Source organism: Gekko japonicus, unplaced genomic scaffold (assembly GCF_001447785.1).
Source record: "Gekko japonicus isolate JY-2015 unplaced genomic scaffold, Gekko_japonicus_V1.1 scaffold2084, whole genome shotgun sequence".
Taxonomy (NCBI): domain Eukaryota; kingdom Metazoa; phylum Chordata; class Lepidosauria; order Squamata; family Gekkonidae; genus Gekko; species Gekko japonicus.
In genome coordinates this window covers 308,717-332,494 of record NW_015169236.1, presented here as the reverse complement: position 1 = coordinate 332,494, position 23,778 = coordinate 308,717, and the positions used below count along the sequence as shown (strand labels likewise).

General features: G+C 44.2%; 1 protein-coding gene across 1 annotated transcript in view; it reads left to right on the top strand.

Moving 5' to 3' along the window:
• Positions 1-8,035: 8,035 nt before the first annotated feature.
• Positions 8,036-23,778, top strand: part of LAPTM4A (lysosomal protein transmembrane 4 alpha) — a 34,933-nt gene continuing 19,190 nt past the window's right edge. Inside the window, exon 1 of the mRNA XM_015416448.1 lies at positions 8,036-8,267. Coding sequence (XP_015271934.1) covers positions 8,169-8,267 — 99 coding nt within the window. The 5' untranslated portion in view covers positions 8,036-8,168. The remainder of the gene's footprint in view (positions 8,268-23,778) is intronic.

The window sequence follows — 23,778 nt, the reverse complement described above, 5'->3', positions numbered from 1 at the left end:
AACAGGGACTTTTTCTGGTGTCAGGAAAGTCAGCAGTGACACGGGGGGGGGGGGGGGGGGGAGTGATGACTGCAATGCAGGATACCTCCTCTGAAGTCTGGACACACTTTTTTAAACCGGAGGGGAGAAGTGGCAACAATGGATCAAGAAGCCCATCTGATCACACCCATTGAATTCTTTTGGCAAGATGTAATTTGCTCCCAATACACAAATACACAGAAAAGCTTAAAGGTATTCCTTGGACTGCAATAAATTGTTCTTGTGCATCTGGAGCAATAGAAATCATCTCAAATGTGCTGTTACACCGCCCTTTGTTTATTGAAGCTAGGTATGATATATTGGGATCTCTTATCAACTCTTACGCTCAGTGCTCTAGTAATTATATTAGTCTGAAATGGTTGTTTTCAAATGATGTGGGCTGGCTGGAAGCTGTTGCTAGATCTCTTGCATATGTTTTTAAATGATCTCAGTGTTTATTCTTTTATTGATTTGCTCTATTTTTGTTTTATCTGTAATCCCGCTAACGTATGGCTGAAGGGACTGAACATAAAAAAATTTTTTTGAAAGAAACTCCAGATGCTACTTAGGGTTGCCAGGTCTGATCATCACACCCGTGGGGGAGGGACTTTCCGGTAGTGGGGGGAAGCATCGTGACGTGGATGCTAAACAGGAAGTGACGTAGGCACGTTGGCAGCGATGCTCTGGTTTTGGGGCAAAACTCTATGGTAGAATTTGCTTCAAATCATAGAACCAGCGCGCCACCCCTGTCCCCGATGGCCCCAACGTGCCTATGTCACTTCCAGTTTTTGTAGGCATGTTGTGATGATTTCCGGGTTCCTGCTGGTAAGAGGGGGTGATTGGGGGGAGAGGAGCGCCTTAAAGCGGGAGACCCCCACCCACACCAGGCAATCTAGCAACACTAATGGTACCTGACAGGACTGAGTTCAAAGGCCAGAAAAATATGGGGCTTAGAGAAGTAAGAAATAATATCATTGTTAATGCCCATGCAAAAATAATATTTAATGCAGCTTGCATTCTACAAGTATGGACATGCAAGGGTGGCCTCAGGCTAGCTGAAGTGTGTGAATGGGAAACACCAACAGCCCAGAACTCTTCCACATGCTTGGCTTATTCTCTGCTGAGCTACCGGACACTGTTAGGAGGCAAACTTCAGGTCATGAGCTCTTAACAACAAATACACGAGGCCTTTAATAGTAATTATCTGTATATAACCTTGGACTGTGAGCAAGCTTTCTTTCTCTTAAGTACCCTAGCAGTTGTATGCCCACAAGTTGTTAAATTGCCTGACACCAGAAGGTGGCGTTTTCTTGGCAAATATAATCCCAAAAAGTGTCCTTGTTTACAAAGTGCTAAGCGCAACAATGCTTTTTACAGAATGGTGGAGTTTCCATGATGTCTGTGGGTCAAAGCTGAGGGTTAGGATTCAGAATACCAAAGAGCAGTGAAATGAATGCAGGCAAGTCCTTATCCTCAAGAGCTTTGGAAGTTTATGCCCCTCTACAGTAAATTCCATAAAATCTTCTCATTTTTAGGAGGTCCACAAATTTGAGAAAGCCATGATTTTAAAAAGTATTGCCATTCATTTTGCTGGATACCTATTCATTGTAAATATTTATTATATGAATTCCATCTTTTTTTTAAAAAAAAAACAACTAAGGCCATGTTGTTACCAGTGTTCCCTCTAAGCTGAGTTGGTGTGAGCTAGCTCACAGTTTTTTAGCCTCCAGCTCACACATTTTTGTCTTGGCTCAGGAAGGATGGCTCCAGAGCAAACTGATTTATGCAGTAGCCCAATCGCTCACTCACAACTTTAATGCCAGTAGCTCACAAAGTAGAATTTTTGCTCACAAGACTGCGCGGCTTAGAGGGAACATTGGTTGTTACTCATAATTATTATTATAGTTACCTCATTTTCATGTTTCACATGAGTGTTAAGCTGTATCTTCTCAGTTTTGTAGAGCCTGAAAGTCTCTCAGCAAGCATTCATCAGAAATTGGTCTGGAGGAAGTCAATCATTGTTGCCACTTGTCCTGAAATAAACCAGCTAGACCAGTTTTCCTCACTGGAAGCTGGTTTGCAGAAGAAGGTTCTCAATTTGCTTGGGGAAGTCTTCCTCAGCTGGTTTTTCCTCCTTGTCCTTACTAGGCTTCTTTAAAAAAGCATGGCAACTGGCAAGCTACACATGTTGTCAAATAACCAAAATGACTGAACTGAAGGAAGCCCCATTGTTACTGGTCATGAGTGACACGCTTTTGAGGAGTTCTGGGTAGGGTTACCAATTGCCTGGAGGGGGGGGGGAAGGTCCTGTCTTTTTAAAAGAGGCTTAATGGGATGTTATTTACCATGTGCTCATTCCCAAATGCTAAAGCCTCTGTTAAAGGGACAGAACATTTTCTCCAGGCCTGTTGGCAATCCTAGGTGGGGGTATTTTGAGGAGCATTTGCTGTGAGTTTGGAGGGCATTCAGGGTAAATAAGAAATGTCTTTGTGGTAGGTTAAAGAAGTGTGGACTGGGATAGGTTTGGGGTGGATTTGGGGTAGTCGGTAGCAGGGTCAGTAGGCACAGTGCCTAGGACTCCTGATACTTTTAGGGGCCCATGAAAATGTTTTAATTTATTTTAAAATTAGAAAAAAAAATGAACTGTTAGGACTGAAGACCCCTACATACTTCAACTACTTCAACTGTTTGGTGTAAAGACAAATATAATTCAGGCTGGATTATATTAGTCTTTATACCAAACACAATCGTAAAATATAATTTTTAATATTTTTTATGGAGGAAGGGGCCCACGAGGGCAAAAGTGCCTAGGGCTCACGAAAGTCATAATGCATTCCTGGTTGGTAGCTTGGGCAACTTAACTGCCTGCTGTAACTCGTAGGGATGCCAGCCTCCAGGTGGGACCTGCGGATCCCATAGAACTACAGGTTATCTCCAGGCTACAGAGATCAGTTCCCCAGGAGAAAATGAACACTTTGAAGGGTGGACTCCATGGTACGGAGGTCCCTGTTCTCCTCAGACTCCATTCCCCAAATCTTCAGAAGTTTCCCAACCTGAATCTGTCAACCCTACACACACACCCCTGCTTATTGCGCCTGCAGGAGGATCTGGGGGGCATTCTGGGACATCCCTGACGCGATGACATTACCCAGAAGTGACAACACATTGAGGATGTTGCACAACGAGCTCTGGTTTGCAGGTTATGTCTCAAAGTGCGTATACTGAAAATGTACCAGTGTAGTGCTGTGTGACATGCCCAAATGAGGCGCACACAAGTATCAAACATGTACAGCCACTAGAACCCCACCAAAATTCACCAACCATTTTTGTGCAGTTCTAATTTTTTCTTAGGGAGCCCCCTGAATCCTTCCAGATGTTATAGAACCAACATATGGTTGAATTTTTAAAGCTTGAAACCATGGCAGCTACATTTCACATTTTCAATGCAGCTACATTTCACAAGAAGACAGCTGCCTCTGTAATGGTTTGGACCTAACCAGCTTTTCTGCTGGTGAAAAAGGGAGCATGGGATCCCCTTTAACATCCAAAAAAAGGCTATGCTGGGAATGATGGGTCAGGGCTGGCATGAGCATATCCCAAAGTGGGTCAGCTGCTGAGGTCCAGGGTTTCCAGCAGGTTGCTGCCTCCTCACCCTTTCACGTGCCTGTCCACGGTTGCCAGTCCTGCCCCACCACTTGTTTCCCACCACTGCTATGAGAAATGTTTTTAAAAGTCAGTCCTCTGTAGGAATTGCTGAAAAGTGTATGGTTTTACCATAGAGGTTCTAACTGTTCCTAGAGAGGTGTGATGCCACATCCAGGGAAAATGTTGTCACTGGCCACCCCCATCTCCCTGCCCCTTCTAGTTGCCTAGCCAGGCTTGGCAACTAGGGTTGCCAGCTTCCAGGTGGGAGCGGGCGATTCCCTGATTTCATGGGAAAAGCACTGCCCCCAACTGGTGACCAGAGAGTTTTGCCCAAAATACCAGAGCGTTGCTGCACGATGTCCCCAGAATGATGATGTCACTTCCGTCCGTGTGATGTCATCCGGTCAGGGACGTCGCATGTGGCGACATCACCCTGCCCCCCCCCACTCCCAGAAAACTCCCCCACACGCACACACCGGTGAGAGTGCGGGATCTGGCAACCCTCCTCCCTGCCACCCACTTGCTTACAAGCCCTCTTACCACCTGTGATCCCAGCATGTGGGTTGGGCTTCCTGCTGGGAATGTAGCTGGTGGGAGGGAAAAGGAAACATGGGGGAAGGATATGCAAGTGTTCAGGGTAATGGGACCCTGGGCACTTTGCCCACCCCCACCACCCAACCTGGAACCAGCATTGTCATGGGACCTGCATAGACAAAAGCCATGAAGGACAGGGGCTGTAGCATTGAAGGGAATTGAGTGAGGTGAAAAGCTGGCTGGATCTAACCCAATACAGTAACAAAAACTGGTGCTGAAAAATGATTGTATTTTCTGAAACACACTGGAATCAAGTTCAACAGAATTTATGAATATGGTGAATCAGTCTGATGATTTCTTATTCTTTTGTACTTGACCTAGTATAGTTTTGGCACTTTTGGCTATCACATGGACTACTACCAGTGACTCAATAAACTGAATTTTGCCAATAGGGAAGTATTAACTGTGAGGAACTAGATCAGAACATTTCAAGTTACGTGCACGTCATGGTGGAAATTCACTATGATGCTGTGTGAAATATTACAAAAGGTCTAGAGGGGCAGACTTTTATCAAGCCATTTCACACACCATGCATGATCTTCTGGAGGAGCAGCTGGTCGCTGCATGGCAGAGAAAGAAAAATGCATTCATATGCACCACTCATACACCATCTGTGATATTTGGCTCTTTAAAAAAAAATGAAAGGACTGCTGTTTTGACTTCCAAACTTTTATAGTCAGCCAGGGAAGCCGCTGGAGATAAGTGGAAAGATTGACTCATGGATGACAAAGCAACACAGATGTGATGAAAGTCCTGGTTGCTACAGTTTAGTTCAGAGGAATTAGAGCACATTTTGGGTGTGATTTCAGGGAAGCTATTTGGAGAATACCGGAAAGGGTTTTTGTTTGTTTGTTGCTTGTTTATTCCGTCCTTACTCCAAGGAGCTCACAGCAACACAAATTGTTCTCCCTTCCCTATTTTATTCTTCTCACAAACCTGTGAGGCGGGTTAGCCTGAGGCAGATCTACTGGCCACGGTTACCTAGTGAGCGTCATCCCCCAGTGAGGGGAATCTGAACTCAACTTTTTTCTGTCCTAGTCAATCATTCTAACCATTATGCTGCACTGCCTTTTCTTACCCCCCCCCCCCACTGGCTATCTTAGGACTATGGAAGGGGATTGGAAGGGATGCTTGGGATTTAGGAATCAGTGTGGGGGCCATGTTTTAGTATAAGACTGGAACCGGCAGGACGAAACAAGGCTTTGTTTGGAATAACTGGAGAAAAATATTCCCCTTAAAACATAACCCCTAGACAAAAAAAATAATAAATCAGCTGGCCTGGAGAAAAATGTCCTGTTCCTTTAATGGAGGCTTACTGTGTAGAAATGAGGAGCTGAAGTTTTCTGTGGCATCCTGTATTAAGAGCAGAGCATTTCTCTCCAAGTCACTTGCCAACCCCACGAAGTGCATCATTTGGCTTGTAAACCAGTTGAAGACAGAAGTGGACTTTTGATTTTGTTTTTGATGCAAGAGACAAATACATGTAGCCTGCTGTGAGGCTAAGATGGGATAAATATAAACCCAAGTGCAATTTTCATTGCATGGTAGTCCCAGTGGTAGAAAAAGCTGAATTTCTACCCATTGGGCCAGCTGTTAAAGACACAGAGTTACTGCTCTACCTATGTGGGGGGTATGTGTAAAAAGTCCTCACTAAAAGAAGGGCAGGTAGACTTGCCAGCTTTTCACTATGGCCCTTTGACTATGCTTTTAATGCCAGTCTGCCTGCCACATGGAAATGAACCAGTAGACGTTTTTCTTAGCACAAGGGAGACAATAATGGGAAAGAGCTTTATGGGGGTTAAAGGTAAAGGTTCCTTTGCTCGAAAGCCAGTCGAATACAACTCTAGGGTTGTGGTGCTCATCTCCGTTTCAAAGCCGAAGAGCCAGCGCTGTCCGAAGATGTTTCCGTGGTCATGTGGCCAGCATGACTAAACACCAAGCCGCACGGAACGCTGTTACCTTCCTACTGAAGTGGTACCTATTTATCTACTTGCAATTTCTTGCTTTCAAACTGCTAGGTTGACAGGAGCTGGAACTAGAGACGGGAGCTCACTCCGTCTTGCGGCAACCCGGGTCTCGAACTGCTGAACTACCGACCTTCCACAGCCTGCAGTTCAGCGTCTTAACCACTTGAGCCACCACAGCTCCTTATGGGGGTTACTCTACTCTAAAAGTCACAGATCTCATTTTTCTCTCTTTCTGGTGCTGATGCTTGCTGGAACTTGGATCCAACTGGTAGTCCTGCCACTGATACTACCACTCTGTTTAGGGGTTGTTTTTAAGGGGAAACAAACAGAAAAGATTGCCACAGAAAAAACAGGACAGTTCCTTTCCCTTAAAGACTACTGCAGAAGAAGAAATTTTACTACATGCAGCTTTCCTAACCTGGCCAAAGTTCCCTCTTTTTTGACTCAAATGAAGAAGAGAGAGAAAGAACAGGAAATTAGAAGTGGGTTCACCATTGTAGATTGAGGCTTAAAGGCCAGTCCCAAAATTTAGGGCTGAAGAGTGCTGTGTTAACTTGGGAAGCAGGGATATCTGCTGGACTCCCCCTTAGGTTCCATTTCTCAAGTGTGTTATCTGGGTCAGGGAACAGGGTTAGATCAAGACCTGCAAAAAATCCTGTGCTGGATTTTTTTTTTAAAAAAAATCACACCCTTGGTTGATGATCCTGAGAGAGCAATCACTGTTTTCCCTTTTAGAGCCAGGGGTGTTGAACTCATTTCGTTTGAGGGCCAGATTTGACATAAATTGGACTTTGTTGGGATGGGCCATGTGTGTCATAAAACGTAATGCCATGTAGCAGAGATATAAACTCTTGACACACATGGCCCAGCCTGACAAAGTCCAATTTATGTCAAATCTGGCCCTCATAAGAAATTATTTTGACATCCCTGCCTTAGAGGTTCTTGTTTTTCCTTAGTTTTCCATCATTTGAATGTTTCATTGTTCCTGAAAAAGCCAGTTTGCTGCCCCCGTGCAGCTTTTTACTTGGAAATGAATCATATAGGAAGTAAAGGTTTATTTCCACATAAATTTGGATCAGAATCCATCCATTTGATCTACAAGCAAGAATTCCAGACTGTTATTAGTTTGGTGCTGCTGAGATGAAAACGGGGGGGGTTATTGTTGTCAACTCTAGGTTGGGAAATACCTGGAGGTTTGGGGAGCCAGGGGAAGACAGTTTGGGGAAGGGAGAAGGTTGCGTGGTATAATGCCATAGAATCCACCTGCCAATGTTGCCATTTTCTCCAAGGGAACTTAATCCTGTCGTCTACAAATCATTTGTGATTTCAGGAGATCTCGCTGCCTCACCCAGAGGTTGGCAACCCTTTGGGGCTAATAGTGATAGGGAATAAGGCTAAGCAGGTCTCCTACAAATCATTTGTGATTTCAGGAGATCTCCCTGCCTCACCCAGAGGTTGGCAATAAGCCTAAGCAGGTCTCATTTTTTATCCAACAGGCCACACTCCCAGGAAAATAGTCGTAGGAGTCTAATCATATTTACTGAGAGTGCAAAAATCTAAACGACACAGAACAATATCGAAGCTTTAGGCTCCCTTCGGCATATATCAAAGACTTGAACACAATAGCCTTGGCGTGGCCACGCCTCCGGACACACCCCACCCACTCACCCTCCTCCTTTCTTTCCGACGACTGAGTAGGCGGAAGAGTCTCGCGCCACAGTCCCTCCCGATTGGGCAAGTCTTTGCCAAGTGCACTTGGCCCCGCCCCCGATGATGTCGCAAAGGGAACCTTGTTACTGATTGGTTAGAACTGATTGTTACTGGTTGGTGGGAGGAGAGACACGCGCGGTATCGCTCCGGCCTTTTCCTGAGCCCTTCTGAAGGAGAGGCTGTGGTGAAGAGATAGGAGAAGGTGCTGGTTCTGCCGCCATTGTCGGCATCGCGATGACGTTCAAGCGGAGCCGAAACCGTTTCTACAGCACTCGCTGTTGTGGCTGCTGTCATGTCCGCACGGGCACCATCATCCTGGGCACCTGGTATATGGTAAGAGGGGGAATTTTAAGGAGGGAAATGGATAGATTCCTTCTCCCCCCCCTTTCTGTCTAGCGCGCATGTTCAGAAGAGGGAGGGGGTGCCGGCTGATGTTCCTCACGGCTCATATGTGTAGTTTCTCCAGTGACGTTGCCGAGTACTGCGGCTGCGCAAGGAGGAGGAGGCTTAGAATCCTGCAAACGTTGTGGAATGTTGCGCATGCGCATTGGCCTACACATGTGTCAGTAGGGCATAGGGCGAGAATAGGAGGATCTACAGGCCTTGGACTTCTGCTGTAGGTTCTGTGATGCAGTTGCAGCGCTTACTTCCAGGCCAGTTCAGTGTGGGTTTTTATAAGCCTGCTTAAAATTGTAAGCTGAAAGTGTAAGAAAAAAGGAAACATAATTCTACTCCTATGTAATCCGAAAGGGTAACGGTAGAGTTATTAATTTGCAGAAGAAATGGTTTGTAATGTCCTTTCGTGTTCTTCACTACCCACCTCCCAAGGCAAAGGGTAACGGTAGAGTTATTAATTTGCAAAAGAAATGGTTTCCTTTCGTGTTCTTCACTACCCGCCTCCCATGGACTGCCAAAGCAACTGATTCTATGCCTTCATGCTGCCCAATGGGAAGGAGATTTCATATAGTTAGGTACAAGTGAAGGACTTGTGGGGAAGGGATCTTGTTTTCTCCTCTGTCAGTATTTCCTCTTTCCTTTCCCTGGCCAAGCCTCTTGCCTTCTCTTGTCTTCTTTCCTTCCTTCCCTACCCCTGGCAGCTTCTCCCTGGGAAAAGTCTGACTAAGTTGCACAGTACCGGCTGCCAGGCCCAGTTGGGGAACTTGTGAGGGGTACCTCACTTTCTCCAGTATCCCTTTCCCCATACTATTTCTTCTTTCCCTCCTCCTGGCAGCCTCCCTCTTCTCAGCTTTCCCTGCTTCCATCTCTTCTTCCCACTAGCCTACATTTTATCTGCCTCCCCTTTCCCGACATTTTATTGACACCCCCACCTTTCCCCATAGTGTGTCACCAAAATGCTTTACATCATTATCTTCCTTTTTGTCTTCACAACAACTGGCAGTCAGTAGGATGAGATTGTGTGACTTGTCCAAGGTCAACCAGTAAGATTCCATGGCATAGTGGGGGCTTGAACCGGGATCTCTAAGATCCTAGTACAACATGGACTTTCATGTGGTTGCTGCTGTTGAACAGTAGAAAGTAGCTGGCCCTGGGTAAGTCATGTGGTTGTAAGTCACCCTGTGGTTGCTGGCCCAGCCCTGATAAGGCCTCCCTCAAAAACCAAATCAGTCCAGGAAAGGGTTGTGCCTCCTCTCTCTTCTTCTTACTGATAGAAAGCAAGACTTCAACTGGCAAGACTGTTATGGTTGTGCAGCACCCCCCTATAATGTCTACCACAGAGTTTATCTGTTTCTTGAAGGGACAGATGATGTTTTTCTATTGTTTGGTTGTTGTTTTTAAATCCCCCAATATAATTTTTTTATATTTTAGATTTTTCTATAAACCTGGAGCTTTTCTTGGTTTGTAGAAAGAGCTGTTTTGTTTGTTCATGGCTCCAGTCTATAGCTATAAATATCCACAGATTCGGTCACACTGAAAGTTAACTGTATCGCTACCATGGTTTTCTCCCGAGTGGGGACCCATACATTGTTCTGTCCCATTCATTTTATCCTCACAACTGCCAAGTCTGGTAGGTCAGGCTGAGAGAGGGTGGGGAGGGTCCTACTATCCCACCACCAATGCGCTCCCTCTAAGCTGTGGAGTCTTGTGAGCAAAAATTCCACTTTGTGAGGTACTGGCATTAAAGTTGTGAGCGAGCAATTTGTCTACTGCATAAATTAGCTTGTACTGGAGCCATCCTTCCTGAGCTAAGACAAAAATTTGTGAGCTGGAGGCTAAAAAACTGAGCTAGCTCACACTAACTCAGCTTAGAGGGAACATTGCCCACCACTCTACTGAGCAAAGCTTATTTATTTATTAAAATATTAATACCCCACTTTACTTTTGGCTCATGTTTGAAGCCTTCCTCCAATGTAATTGGTTCTTCTTCCAGTGGAAGAGCCACTTAGGTTGTAGGAAGGCTTCTTAAGCTGGAGCGAGGGTTCTTTGAGCAGTTTTCCCCAACTTGTGGGTCAGTACCCAAAAGTGGACTGTGAAGCCTCTGGATGTGGGTTGCAGGCCAGCCCTCCCTAATGGCCACCTCTGCCCTTTCCATTGCTCTCACTTGTAACTTGGAAACCAAGATCTGACTCTGGAAACCGTGTCTTCTATATCATATATTAGTTAGCTTTTTTCTTCTTCACTGCATCTACATGTTGCTCAAGTAAAATGTGTTTTGGTGGTCACTACAGTGAGTGAGGATCTTAGGAGGGATCAGAGGGAGTAATGGAGAAAGAGATTGTGGTCAAGGGATGAAATGTAACCTCTGTATGCAAAGGCTGCATATGTCGGAATGCCACTTGCTTGGGGTTCACAGTGGGGGCAGTTGCGCCGTTTGTGCGATGTTTATTGGTTCCTCAAAGGCTTCTGGTTAGCCAATGTAGAAAATGGAATGCTGAACTAGATGGGTGCCAAGGTCATAGTTTGCCTAGGGTGCCGAAAGACCTTGGGCTAGTCCTGGCCGGGTCACCATGCTGAGTAAATTTGGGCTTTGGGGCCACCATTCTAAACAGGTTGGGAGCCACTGTTTAGAAGATGGTTGGATCCACTCCACTGACTGGCCCATGGTCACCCAGTGAGGTTGTGCAGCAGAGTGGGGGGTTCTTCTGGGTTTAGTGCAGTGCTGAACCACTACGCCTCACTAGAAAAGCTGTGGTATCTTCAATCGTTTACATACGTTGCACATTACAAACCGTTAAGTCAAGTAAGATGCTTGTTTTACATTTACTAACCTGACTCTCTTTATTGTTAACCTTATTAACAGGAAGCAACACGGATTAGGTTAAAGCCATCAGATTAGTTGTATAAACCTTTTTGAAGGCCTGGGATAAAAAAATACAACACATACCGCAGGAGTGGCTAATGTGAGCTTATTAGGCTGTTTTTTAATCTCCCGGCAGGTCCAGTCCTTGACTAAGAATTGAAGCCTGCTTAGCTCTCTTTGCTGCATTGTCCCTACAGTGGAGTCCTGTGCTTCTTTATTTGGAAGTAAGCCCCAGTGAATTTAACTGGGCCAACTCCCCACTGCTTTATTCATTGTTAAGAAGAAGTTTGCCAAATGTGTTGATTTTATCCCATTACTGTTACGGCTTCCCCCAAAGAGTCCTGGGAGATGTAGTTTGGTGAGGGTATTGAGAATTCTTCTGGAGGTCCGTAGTGCCTCTGAACTGTAGCTCATAGAAACTACTAACTTGATTTGAGCATATCTACACCACAAATGTTAAGACTCCTCTGATCAGCAGCTTGGTATGGAACACTTTTTAGAACCTCGTCGTCTAATCACAAGATCTATCATGCTTATCTCTTGTCAGGACCCCTAAGTATAGGGAGGAAAGGAAACAATTCCCACTGAGCTGGTGGGGGGGGGGACACTGCATGTGAATGTAATGTGTGATGCTGAAGTAGCAAAATGACAGCATGGTGTTCTGGAGGGAGAGGCATTGAGCTAAAAGATGTTGCTTCTTACTGTAAAAAGTTCATAAAATGGAAAAAAAAATATTGAAATTGTTCCCCTTAGTAGATGGAAGATGAGATGGAGATGTCATGTTTGTTTCTTGTAAGATTTACTATACTATCTGAAGAGAAACCAGAGTATTGTAAAGAAACCTTGAGGTGATATGAGCTAGTGTGTTACTTTCCAAGTGTTTAGTATGGCTCTGTTAGGAAAATAATTCAATATGGCCAGACATGAGGCCTTTGCTCAGATGAGTTGACCAGTAAAGGAAAGGACTTTTGTCACGGTTGCCTATCTTGCCAGCTTATCTTTTCAGCTTCTTGTGTCGGTTTGCAGGCCAGTTTCGCTGTTCATGATGACGGAGCCATTTCAGCCTGGTTGTCGCTCTGTGTGGGCTCCCTTACATTCATAAGGAAGAGATTGCATCTTTATATGCAATAGGATGGACTCTGATCCCACGCAGCAGTAATTATGGAAGTTGGTTATGCATGAGTGCATAACTGGATGCCTACAGGCTGCAGCCAGAGTTGTATCCTTGAACAGCATGTACATTAGCCATGTACTTGATGTTAGCAAGTGTACTTTTTTCCTAATCTGGGAAGTCTCCTGCCCTTCCCCATGTTTTGGAGAAAGGCAGGAGATATCCCAGACTTTACTATTCAGAGAGGCTCAGAAAGCAGCTTTCTGAGCCTCTCTAAGGTTTAGGGCAAGCTTGGCACTCTAAGGAGTTTGTCCCCGTACTCATGTTGGTCCTTGGAACCATTAGGAGCACCTTCACAGCATGATATCTACAAGCCTGACTCTTCTCATGTTGGTCCTTGGAACCATTAGGAGCATGATATCTACAAGCCTGACTCTTTCTTTCCCTCCTTTGCAGGCTCAGTGGCTAGCACAAAGTCTGATTGGCTTCCAGATCTGACCAAAGTTTGTATAGGTTCTTAAATTAGCTGGTTACTTTTGGTGTTACTCAAGAATCCTGCCATATTTAAATTATAGATATTGAGCTTTGGACGTAGTAAAGTTTTTCCATCATGTAAATTGGGGGAGGATTGTTGAATGTAAATAATGTCTTCTCTTCTTCGTAGGGCAGGAGATTGATACTTCAAGGAACTGTTTGTTCTTAATTGGATGCTCCATAGTCATCCTAACCAGTAAGACTATCTGAAGAAAGCCCATCCTTGTAAATCTCACACAATAAAAATGATGAACAGTAGTATTTTGAGACTGTGACAGCTAAGCGTGTGGAAATTGATTGAAATTATTTCCCATTGGTGAAATTACAATATTTAACAGAAGTTGTTTAAGGGATTTAATGTTACGTGCTCGTGATCTCTTGTGTCAGAGAAACTGGATATGTTGGCTCCTTCAGAGTTCTTGGACTGGAGAAAATGTAGAAGGAATGAGATCAAATTTCCAGCCCTCTTGGTTGGTGATCAGCACTGCAACAATGGAAGTAATTACCTGCTTTGTCATCACCCCTGCGCAGTCCTACTTGTGCATTCTGTGCCAGCACAGCAGGAAATCCCCCAAAATCCTAGAGTTACAGCCAAATATCTCTTCTCTGTGAGAGGGTGCGAGCCTTCTGCACTTGCCTGAAGAATGTCACATCGGGCCCTTGCAGCCAAATGTTTTGTGCAGTGAATGCTTGGTTAGTGTTCTCACGGGATGGGGAGAGAACTCTCTGGAGGGTCTGCATTGTGCTGTTATGCACTACACTTGTAGGCTGCGGATCTCTTGTAGAATTGTTGATGCATGGTTTTCTTCAAGGAATGAAATTTAGGGCAGTGTCATATTTAATGCTTGCCAGTGTCAGACTTATAGTTGATGATGTTCTTGAGAATTTGGCCTTCTTGGAGATGGAGTGAAAGATGGTTGTAATACGTGAAGTATGATGAAAACTAAAAATACTGTCATGGATTCCACTGAGAGTTTCTGTGAGCGCAAGGGGCGGGGTGTGTGATTTTTTGCCAGTTCCCTCCCTCAGTAGCCCAAGTGTGCTCTTGAGAAGCTTTTCATGGGACCCCCAGGAACAGCTTGGTGGGGGGAATCAGGGGTCTCCTCTGGAAAAGGGAGGCTGGTGAAAATTTCTCTCCTCTTTGCACCCATGGAAATTCTACACTGGGGTCTAGCCACTGTGTCCCTGTTCCCTGTGCAACGTTTCGCACTTATTTCTAGTTTGCTTGTGAAGAAATCAAGTAATATATTTTAAAACAATTTCAATTTGAGGCATCCTGTGAATAAAACAGATCAGTTCGCAATTGGGGATGTAGGGGAGAGATAATTGTAGCTATTACGGGGCAATGTTTATCTGAACTTCTTTCACATCCAGTTGCTTAAGCTTCAGGATGGGCTCTGACATTATCAAAAAGTACCATGAGAACAATCTGTACACGTTAGGCCTTGAGATAGTGGCTTCTGTTAAGGTCATCTGTGGATCATTGTAGCTGAACAGTGGTTTGAACTTTAGACTCTTGCCTCTGAGCTCAGTGTTGCGTTTCCACCAACACTGCTGTCATCTAAGGGTGTTCATTTTATGGGAACCTCCTAGTGCTGGTGACCACATTAGAACACCGTCCCCCCATACAGGATGTTATAATATACTTTTTCAGGGGGGGGATCGTTGGCCTTCCTGATCTTTGGCCACATGACTTGAAAATCAGTGATAGCCAAGGTGTTTGCAACTGGATTAGAACACCGTCCCCCCATACAGGATGTCATAATACACTTTTTCGGGGGGGGGGGAATCGTTGGCCTTCCTGATATTTGGCCACATAACTTGAAAATAGAAAAGGTGTTTGCAACAGTTGTACGTTTTATTCTTCTTTTCTCTTCTCTATGGTAGAGTCATCCTATTGGAATTAATTGCATGTACTTTCTGACAGTGTTGGCTTGGGATGCCCCACCAGTTAAGTTCCTATTAGCTAAATCACTGCAGTCCATGAAGCCACAAATAGCCTGCATTAAGTGGCAGCCACCTCCTTTTAAATGGGCATCAGCTGACAGCAGAGGCTCTTAGCTGCATGGACGGTATGAGACTGAGTGTAGAACAAGGTACCCCCTGCACTGTTGCCTTAACTATACTTTAGGTGCTTAATTTGTGTTACACAAAGCTGTTCAAGCTTGCCAGGGGGTTCCAAAATGAAAGCTCTGTAAACGTTTCGTTTTCTTGGTCGTTGTTCACAAGCCTTTATTACATAACTTTGCCAACTGTGACAAACAACTTGCAGTCACGTAGAATGCCGTTCATTGTCCTATGACGATTATGCTAGATTGCAGTCTTGTCCACGTTTCCCTAGGAGTCTCACTGAACACATTAGGGCTTCTGTACAGACGTGTTTGGGGCAGAGCCACACCTTGTATTTTGGTAACAAGCTGAAGTTTATTGTTCAGTTTTCCCTAAATTACTGCTTTAAAATATTTAAACCATTGTTTGGTCCTCTTTGAGTGGTCAGCTTCCTGTGGAATCTTGTTGGTGTATTGAATCTGTTATGGCCCAGAATGCTCTTGTGCAATGAAGCTCAAGATGATCTGCACTACAATAGATTAAAAAGAATTTTGGAGCACAAATTAAGAAATGCGTCTCTGTTTATGAGTTGATTTTTATTTTCTGTCATGGGTTTTAATGCATTCTGCTGAACTAAATCTTCTCTTGTCAATTGTAAGGAGACTCCATTGGTCCCTATTATAAAGCTGTCTCTGCAGCCTTTTAGTTTGAGTCATTGTAGTCAGTTTTAAAAAGTAGTGAGCTTGTCCACTTGAAAGCAAAGTTACATAGCCTGTGTTGTAAAGTTCTAATCATGCTTCCCTCCTGGTTTGAGAATTATCTATCTTTGAGCAAGTGTAAAGAATGAAGCCACAAAGACATTTGCAACTTCACTGCCAGTTGTATGAAAAATCAGATTTGTGAAATTGCATGGGGGGGGGGTAAATTTGTCAAATCCTAAAATACTTGAAATACCACATAAACCATATTACTTCGGGCTGGTAGAAAGGATTGGATGCAAGTTGCCACATCACTGGGTGTTTTGGGTGGAGGGTGGGGGTAGTATTTTCCTTGTACATATAACAGCTTCTTCAGTGAGTGTGAATTCATGTTGGAAGATTTGCTTGGTGAATTTTGGTCAAGGATTATTGTGAATATTCTCTCTCAACACCATGCACTGTGTTATTGCATCATGCACGTAGTCGGTGCATGCAGGAAGTAATAGGACTATAGCCGTCACTCCCTGAATGAGGCACTTTGTTTGCCGAAATGTTGAGTAAGCTGAAAAAAGGTCAGAATATTCTCAGTACTGCTGCTTTCACTTTGGAGCAGATCTCCTGGAGCTGCTGCTCAAATCAGGTGCATAAGTTAGCTTTAGGATACAGGGAAGAATATACCAAATAGCAAAGGAGTTTCTTAATACTCAGTGATTGGGAGGGGTGGGGAAGAGGCTGAATCCAGGTAAAAAATAATAGTGTAAAATATTCACTTGTCTATCCAAAACAGTTCTTGCAAACAACTTGTTGAATTATATTCATTTGGGGAAACAGTGAAATACTATCTTTTAGGTTGCAGGACAGTTTTTTAAAAAAATCTTGGTCCCCTCCCCCAAAAAACTATTGAGTGTAGCTCCAGTATTTTCACAAAACTTTCCCTCTTTGCTATACAGCACAAATGTGTTCAACTCTAGCTTGACTTAAGTATTTTCCCAGTATAAACCAACATACCCTGATATTAAAATTTAAAAATTACCATGTTGTTCAAACTTTGTACCATGTGCCAGACTGAGAAATGCACGGGGTTTGTAGGGATACTGTATCTCCTGCATTATCAGTGGGAGTAAGGACAAGGAGCGAGGGGTGCTTACCAACACAAAGGCAGTGCATACTGGTAAACAATACAGCATAGTTGCCAAAATAGTTCACAGTTCAAACTTGGTAGCTAGTTTAGTCTTCCATAGATTTTCTTTGTATGGCGAGGGAGGTGGGGCACTGGAACTCTGGAAGAATTCTTTGACTCTTTTTTTGGGGGGGTCTTCATGATGGTGAATGCATATTCAATTCTAAGCCCCACCACTGGCTTTATTGATTAGGGATTATGGGCTCTTTAGCTTTTGTTCCTGCTCCCTAACAGCAATTAACCAGTTGTATGCCAAGATTTCACAGCCCTGTTTCCCAGCTTTGGGCAAGTTCTGGATTGGTGATGTTTTGAGAACACGCTGGCTGTGTTATGGGAAAGCGGTGAGCATCTAACAAAGGTCGTTTTCTTGTGTTCTGCAAACTTTGATACCAGCCCTTGTCTTTATTATGGGAACATCATCCGTTATCTCACTCTTCTTAGATGTTTGGGTGTAGGATATTCAGGCACGCTAAGTTTTCATGGCATGGTTATCCTGTCCTGAAATTGCTGAAACTTAGTTCTGGCCCCTGCAAGCAGTCTGGCTAATGGCTAGCCCTTGTGAGTCTGCTTCACCACCGCCTCTTTCCAGGCAGCCCCATTAGTAACCTGAAGCCATTGTGTATTTGTGTGAAACGCTGCAAACTATATCAACTGGGGGTGGGGAGGGAAGACATGTAATTCTGATAAGGTTTTGGGGAAAACAATTTGAAAATAAACAGAAGCTGCATGGTTAAGATGAGAATTATCAGTACTCTGTGGTGTCGACACATTTTGTTCTGTATCCAGGCTGTAGCTTTGCACTTCTTGATCCCAAGATTATTTGTGTCATCTGAGCTTTGATGTGTGGCCAGTGTCTGTTTTCAGAGAACTGGTCTGAGTGAAACAGAATTGTTTTTGTAGAAGTGTTACAAAGAATTCGAATGCATACCCACCAGTAACACATTTCATCTTTAGCTAATGATGCCACATACCTTTGAGTTTTGATGCCTACTGTTGCAATAATACTTGTCGAGCTAGTGGGAATTCTGGCCTCTTCAAGGGGTATTGATAGGGTCCTTTCCGCACTTGGATCTAACCCCTGGTTTTATCAGTGTTCAACTCAGGACACAGTTTGTTGTTGTTCAGTCGCACAGTCGAGTCCGACTCTTCGCGACCCCATGGACCAGATCCCGCCAGGCCCTCCTGTCTTCCGCTGTCCTCTGAAGTTGGCTCAATTTCATGTTCGTTGCATCGATGACACTGTCTAACCATCTCATCCTTTGCCGTCCCCGTCTTCTTTGACCTTCAATCTTTCCCAGCATCAGGGTCTTCTCCAGTGAGTGCTCCCTTCTCATTTGGTGGCCAAAGTATTTGAGCTTCAGTTTCATTATCTGGCCTTCCAGGGAACAGTCAGGTTTGATTTCTTTTAGGATTGACTGATTTGATCTTCTTGCAGTCCAAGGGACTCTCAAGAGTCTTCTCCAGCACCATAGTTCAAAAGAATCTATTCTTCCACGCTTGGCCTTCCTTATAGTCCAACTCTCGCAGCCATACATGACTACTGGGAATACCATTGCTTGGACACAGTACCTTGCATTTATCCCTGGTTATTATTGGGTTGTGAAAATAAGAAGCAGGAGACTGACCAGATATGAAGGTGCATGGAGAGTTTATAAAGGTGAATATATACAGGTATTTACCAGGCCATTGAACAGCATGCCGTGCCTTAGTCTCTGAGAACTGAGTCCCACATAGCTAACTAAGCAGACAGCTATTATGCTGAATTCTATTCCAATCCCTAATAAGGTGATGCAATCTCTAACAAGAGCTAAAAGAGCAACACCTTGTAGAAGCACCTGTCTGTAGTTACATGATTGCTAGCCTGCCAGCTAGGTTTGACAGTCAGATCAAACTCATCTACAGTAACTGCTTGCTACCTTTGACATTTTGACCCATATCTTAATAGTTATAACATCATCCGTTTATCCTAGTGTGGGGCGAAACCAATGTGACCTCAATGTAATGTGGAAACAAAAAATACCCCGAGATAATTACAGGGGTGAACTCAAGTGTAGTGTAGAATGTAAAAATACCTTGAGATAATTACAGGGGTGAACTTGCGTGTAGTGTAGAATGTAAGTTTGGGTACAGGGTTGAACCAGGATTTAAGGTCTAGTGCGGAAAGGGCCTAAGTGTAACAGGAGCTGCTTTTGTTGTGTTAAATGGTTGTCCTGCTGCCTGACAGCTCTCTGCTTGAAGGACCATCTCCTCCACTGCTTCCCAGCCAAGATCTGTCTCCCAAGCCGTGTCCTCTATGCCCCTGGCCTTCAGAGGTGAGGAGGGTGGCAACTAGAAACCCAAGGCATTTTCTGTGGTGGCACCTCCCCTTTGGAATGTCCTCCCTGTTAAGGCTTGCCTGGCATCTGCCATACTGTCTTTTAGGCACCATGCCAAAACATTTCTTTTTACCCAAGCTTTTAGCTCAGGGTTTTAATCTTCTTCTGGTCTGGAGTCCATTAGGTGGATGGTTCTGTGTTGTTTTTATGGGCCCCAGTTTGTTTTTAATAGCTCATGGTGTTTTTACGTTTATGATTTGATGGCATTGTTTGTGTTTGTAATCTGCCTTGAGGAGGATTCTGGAGAGATGGCCTATACATTTCAAAAGCAGATAAAGACTGATAAAAGCTGTTCTGCTTGGGAAAAACCAACTCCATGGTGCAGTGGTTAGAATGCTTGACCCAGGATCAAACCCCCATTTACCATGAGGCTTGTTGGGTGACCTTCGGCCTGTCATGCTCTGTTTCATCCTAACTCACCTCACCAGGTTGTTGAGAGGATGAAACGGAGGGAAGTTGGGGAGAACCACATTGCTGCCCTGAGCATCTAGTATTGGGATTCAAATGTATTACGTAAATCTGCCAAATCTAAACTGGCCAGGGGGTCACATGACCAATTTGATCCTGTTAACCCTTTATTTGCAAACTCGTTGATAACCTTGATGGTTGTCTCTGAGGAGTGGTTAGCATAAAATCTTCATCTGTGGGGCTACCACAGCTTTTCCCATTTAGGTTGTTTCTGGTCTTGGGCTTCTATCCAGGGTCCTCTGCAGTGTTCCCTCTAAGCTGAGCTAGTGTGAGCTAGCTCACAGTTTTTTAGCCTCCGGCTCACACATTTTTATCTTAGCTCAGGAAGAACAGCTCCAGAGCAGACTAATTTATGCAGTAGCCAAATCACTTGCTCACAGTTTTAATGCCAGTAGCTCACAAAGTAGACATTTTGCTCACAGGATTCCACAGCTTAGAGGGAACAGTGGTCCTCTGCTCCTACTTTTATGATGTCCATCATCTAAATAGACAGAGTCCAGGGGAACGAAACCATTCTCTCCAGTGATTAACCTAAGGTCTTGTGGGGAACACCCAACATCATTAATTTTATTTGTTTGCTGGGAGATTTGCGACTTCCTGGTTGATAAGCATTGGCTCTAAAGTTTGCCTTGTTGGGCTTTGCTGGATGACAGGATATGCTCTGAACAGAATATTCTCTGGAATATATAGTTTTGTGATGCCCAAACCCCTTCTGTTTTCTAGTAAACCTTATTAAGCTTGGCCAGGTCCCCTAGAAATCTCCTAGCTGTAGCACAGCTTAATGAAAACGATGAAAATATCCTGAGTAAAGTGATGGCTGCCCGAGATGTGACAACCCAGGGGGGAAATGTAAAAAATATGAGAATAAAGGGTTTTTCCTATTTTGGTTTTTGAGTACTTTTTAGTTCTTTTACAGATGAATTAGAATTTTTACCCAGTATGGGGAAAATACTCCATATTGTTTGCTGAGAGATTTGCGACTTCCTGGTTGATAAGCATTGGCTCTAAAGTTTGCCTTGTTGGGCTTTGCTGGATGACAGGATATGCTCTGAACAGAATATTCTCTGGAATATATAATTTTGTGATGCCCAAACCCCTTCTGTTTTCTAGTAAACCTTATTAAGCTTGGCCAGGTCCCCTAGAAATCTCCTAGCTGTAGCACAGCTTAATGAAAACGATGAAAATATCCTGAGTAAAGTGATGGCTGCCCGAGATGTGAAAACCCAGGGGGGAAATGTAAAAAAATATGAGACTAAAGGGTTTTTCCTATTTTGTTTTTTGAGTACTTTTTAGTTTTTTTACAGATGAATTAGAATTTTTACCGAGTATGGGGAAAATACTCCATTAAATATTTTTTCTTGGAATGAGTGAAATTTTTTAAAGATAAAATTTTACTCAGTGGGGAGTATGAAGATTTTTGTGGAAGACAGTCTACTGCATTAGGTAAGTGGCATTCCAGTGTAGGCATGCAGTATTTTCGAGGATATATTGTTTTAAATGCAGCTCATTTTGCCCACAATCAATGTGTATTATAGTGATGCACACTGAATAGTTCGGCATTTTCTGTTTTATCAGGTTGAACTCAATGTCCAAAGACACCTCTCACCCTGTTGTGGCTATGAGCCTGTTTCTGTCTATATAACACCAATTATCATAATAAAACTTTTCTATTTTCAACTTTTTATTGTTTCCTGCCTTTGAGATAGCACATATATCTTAGGTTTTTTTGCTAAGACAGCAGTGGGTACAGCAGTGTGCTGCACGTCCACATCGACGTAGGGTATATTTGCAATTGTGCTCTATTCCGAAATGGTATAAACATGCCAAATATGCTAACTAAATTTTAAAGGATGCATTTTATGATAAAGCAGTAGGATGACAGTGCAGTGTTTTTCCAGTGGGCTTCAGGTTAGAGCAGGGGTCCCCCACGTGGTGCCATGGTGCCCACTGACATCCTTCTTGGCACCCGCCAAGTATTTTTAGAAAGTGGGTGGGGCAAAGGTGGCACCCTTGGCCAGCAGGGCTTCTAATTTGCCACTAAAGATCTGGTGGGCTATCTCAATTAAAATAATATTGGTTCAGTGGCAGCTGCCACCACTGTGTTGGTTTTATTCTCTCCCTCCCCACTTCCTAGTGTATTTTCTAATTACCCCTCTTCTCCCCGGCACTTGGGCTTCTGGTCTGTGTGTGCCTCCGCATCCTGGGACAGCTGTTTTGCGACTGGGTCTGCCCCCTGTGGCAGCCATTCCGTCATTGCCCCCACCCTCTTGTATCAGAATCGCAAAGGTGCCCACAGGGTCAAAGAGGCCTGATTAGAGTAACCCTGGGTAGGTCTGAGCCGTAAATTGACAAGTATTCTGTATAGTCAGTTTGGTGTAGTGGTTAAGTGCGTGGACTCTAATCTGGGAGAACTGGGTTTGATTCCCCACTCCTCCACTTGCAGCTGCTGGATGACCTTGGGCAAGCCATAGTTCTGTCAGAGTTGTCCTTGAAAGAGCTCCCTCGGCCCCACCTACATCACAGGGTGTCTGTTGTGGGGAGGGGAAGGGAAAGGAGTTTGTAAGATGCTCTGAGAAGAGCGGGGTATAAATCCAATCTCCCCTCCTCCTCCTTCTATTTCAGTTTCATGCCAAACTTTCTTTTTTCTATACCTTATGCTCCCAACCTCCTTGGGGGAGAAAAACCCTAATTTTCCCCATGGTTTCAAAATTTCCAGAATTAATACATCTATGTGGGTCACACGAAATTCTTCCAACCTGGAGGGAGTGTGTGGAAACAGGTAGAGCGCATTCCTTTGCCCCCCCCTCCCCCTTTGTAGAAGGGATAAATGTCAGCAATACAGTGGAAGCTTGCGCCTCTCCTCTTCCGGTATTTCTCTGTTCCTCTCCCACCCCAGGGAAAAGGAAGAGAGTGCCTGTCCTCTTAGGCACAGTTTGAATAAACAAAGCTGAAGGGCACTGAACTTTTACAAGGTCTGTTACAGAAACTTTTTTTTAAAAAAGGAGCTGCAGGTATCATCCAGGTTGAAAGCAAGAGGAAGTGGAATAGCATCGCCTCCGCTTTGTCCACTGTCACACTTGAGGTGTGCCAGTCCAAACATGCTACAGCCTAAGGGTGGTGGGTTTTTGTGTGTGTGCACCACTGACGTTTCCCGATGAAATCCACCATATGTTATGTGGATACAACACCTGTGACTGGCTTGCAGATATTTACATGAATAAAAGTAAACTGAAAAAAGGTGGTTTACAGCCTTTGTTATGCTTAATCCTTGGTCAGCTTTCTAGCATGAACCAAGTGCAGCGTTGTAACTTTCCTACCCAGTTGCGTTTGAAAACGGTCTGCCTGCCTGCACAGTTCCTGTTTCTCCACCAGCCAAAGGGACTACAGGAGTCTGCCTGCTGGGTGCAGACTGAGGGTTTTCCCTTCCCAGGCTGCCCCTGCAACCTCCTGCTGACCCCCATACTTTTGGTCTGACCCAATAGCCCCACTGGTCAAGGGACCTTTGTAATCTGTGGCGGATTACACTTGGAACAGAGCAAGACCTGCTAAGCGACGCACACTTCTGTTATTCACAGGTTGCAAAATATTTCTGCAGTTTATATAGTCCTTATATTGCGGCATTGTTGTGATTAACCTTGCCAGCTGCGTCAGTAGAGCCCTGAGCTTAGTTGGCCCAGATCAAGACAGAACCTCTGCTGATCCCTTGGGTAGGTGTAAGCTTACCGCTCCAACTTGATCGCCCCAGATCCAGTCTTCTCAGCCTCTGGCCAGATTCATGGCCTTTTTATACATTCCTGACTGGGACCGTAAGTTGGAGTAAATTATGATTGGTCACTGCCAGGTGGTTTAATTTTTGTTTCTAAATGACATTGCCCTTAAATTACTGATTTGGCCAAAAGGAGGTCCTATTGGTCCTATTACAATTGCACACATGTGTACAGTTCTTTAAAATGTGTCACAGTTTTGGGGCTGGGGTTAATCTTACATTCAGGACCGTTGTATTTAAACTGTTCAGCCATGACTTCTTGCTTTTCTACCCTGTTTCCCCGAAAATAAGACCTACCCCAAAAATAAGCCCTAGCAGGATTTCTATGCATTTGTGGTATAAGCCCTAGTGTGTCTTCTTGAGAAAAAATAAATATAAGACAGTGTCTTATTTTCGGGAAAACA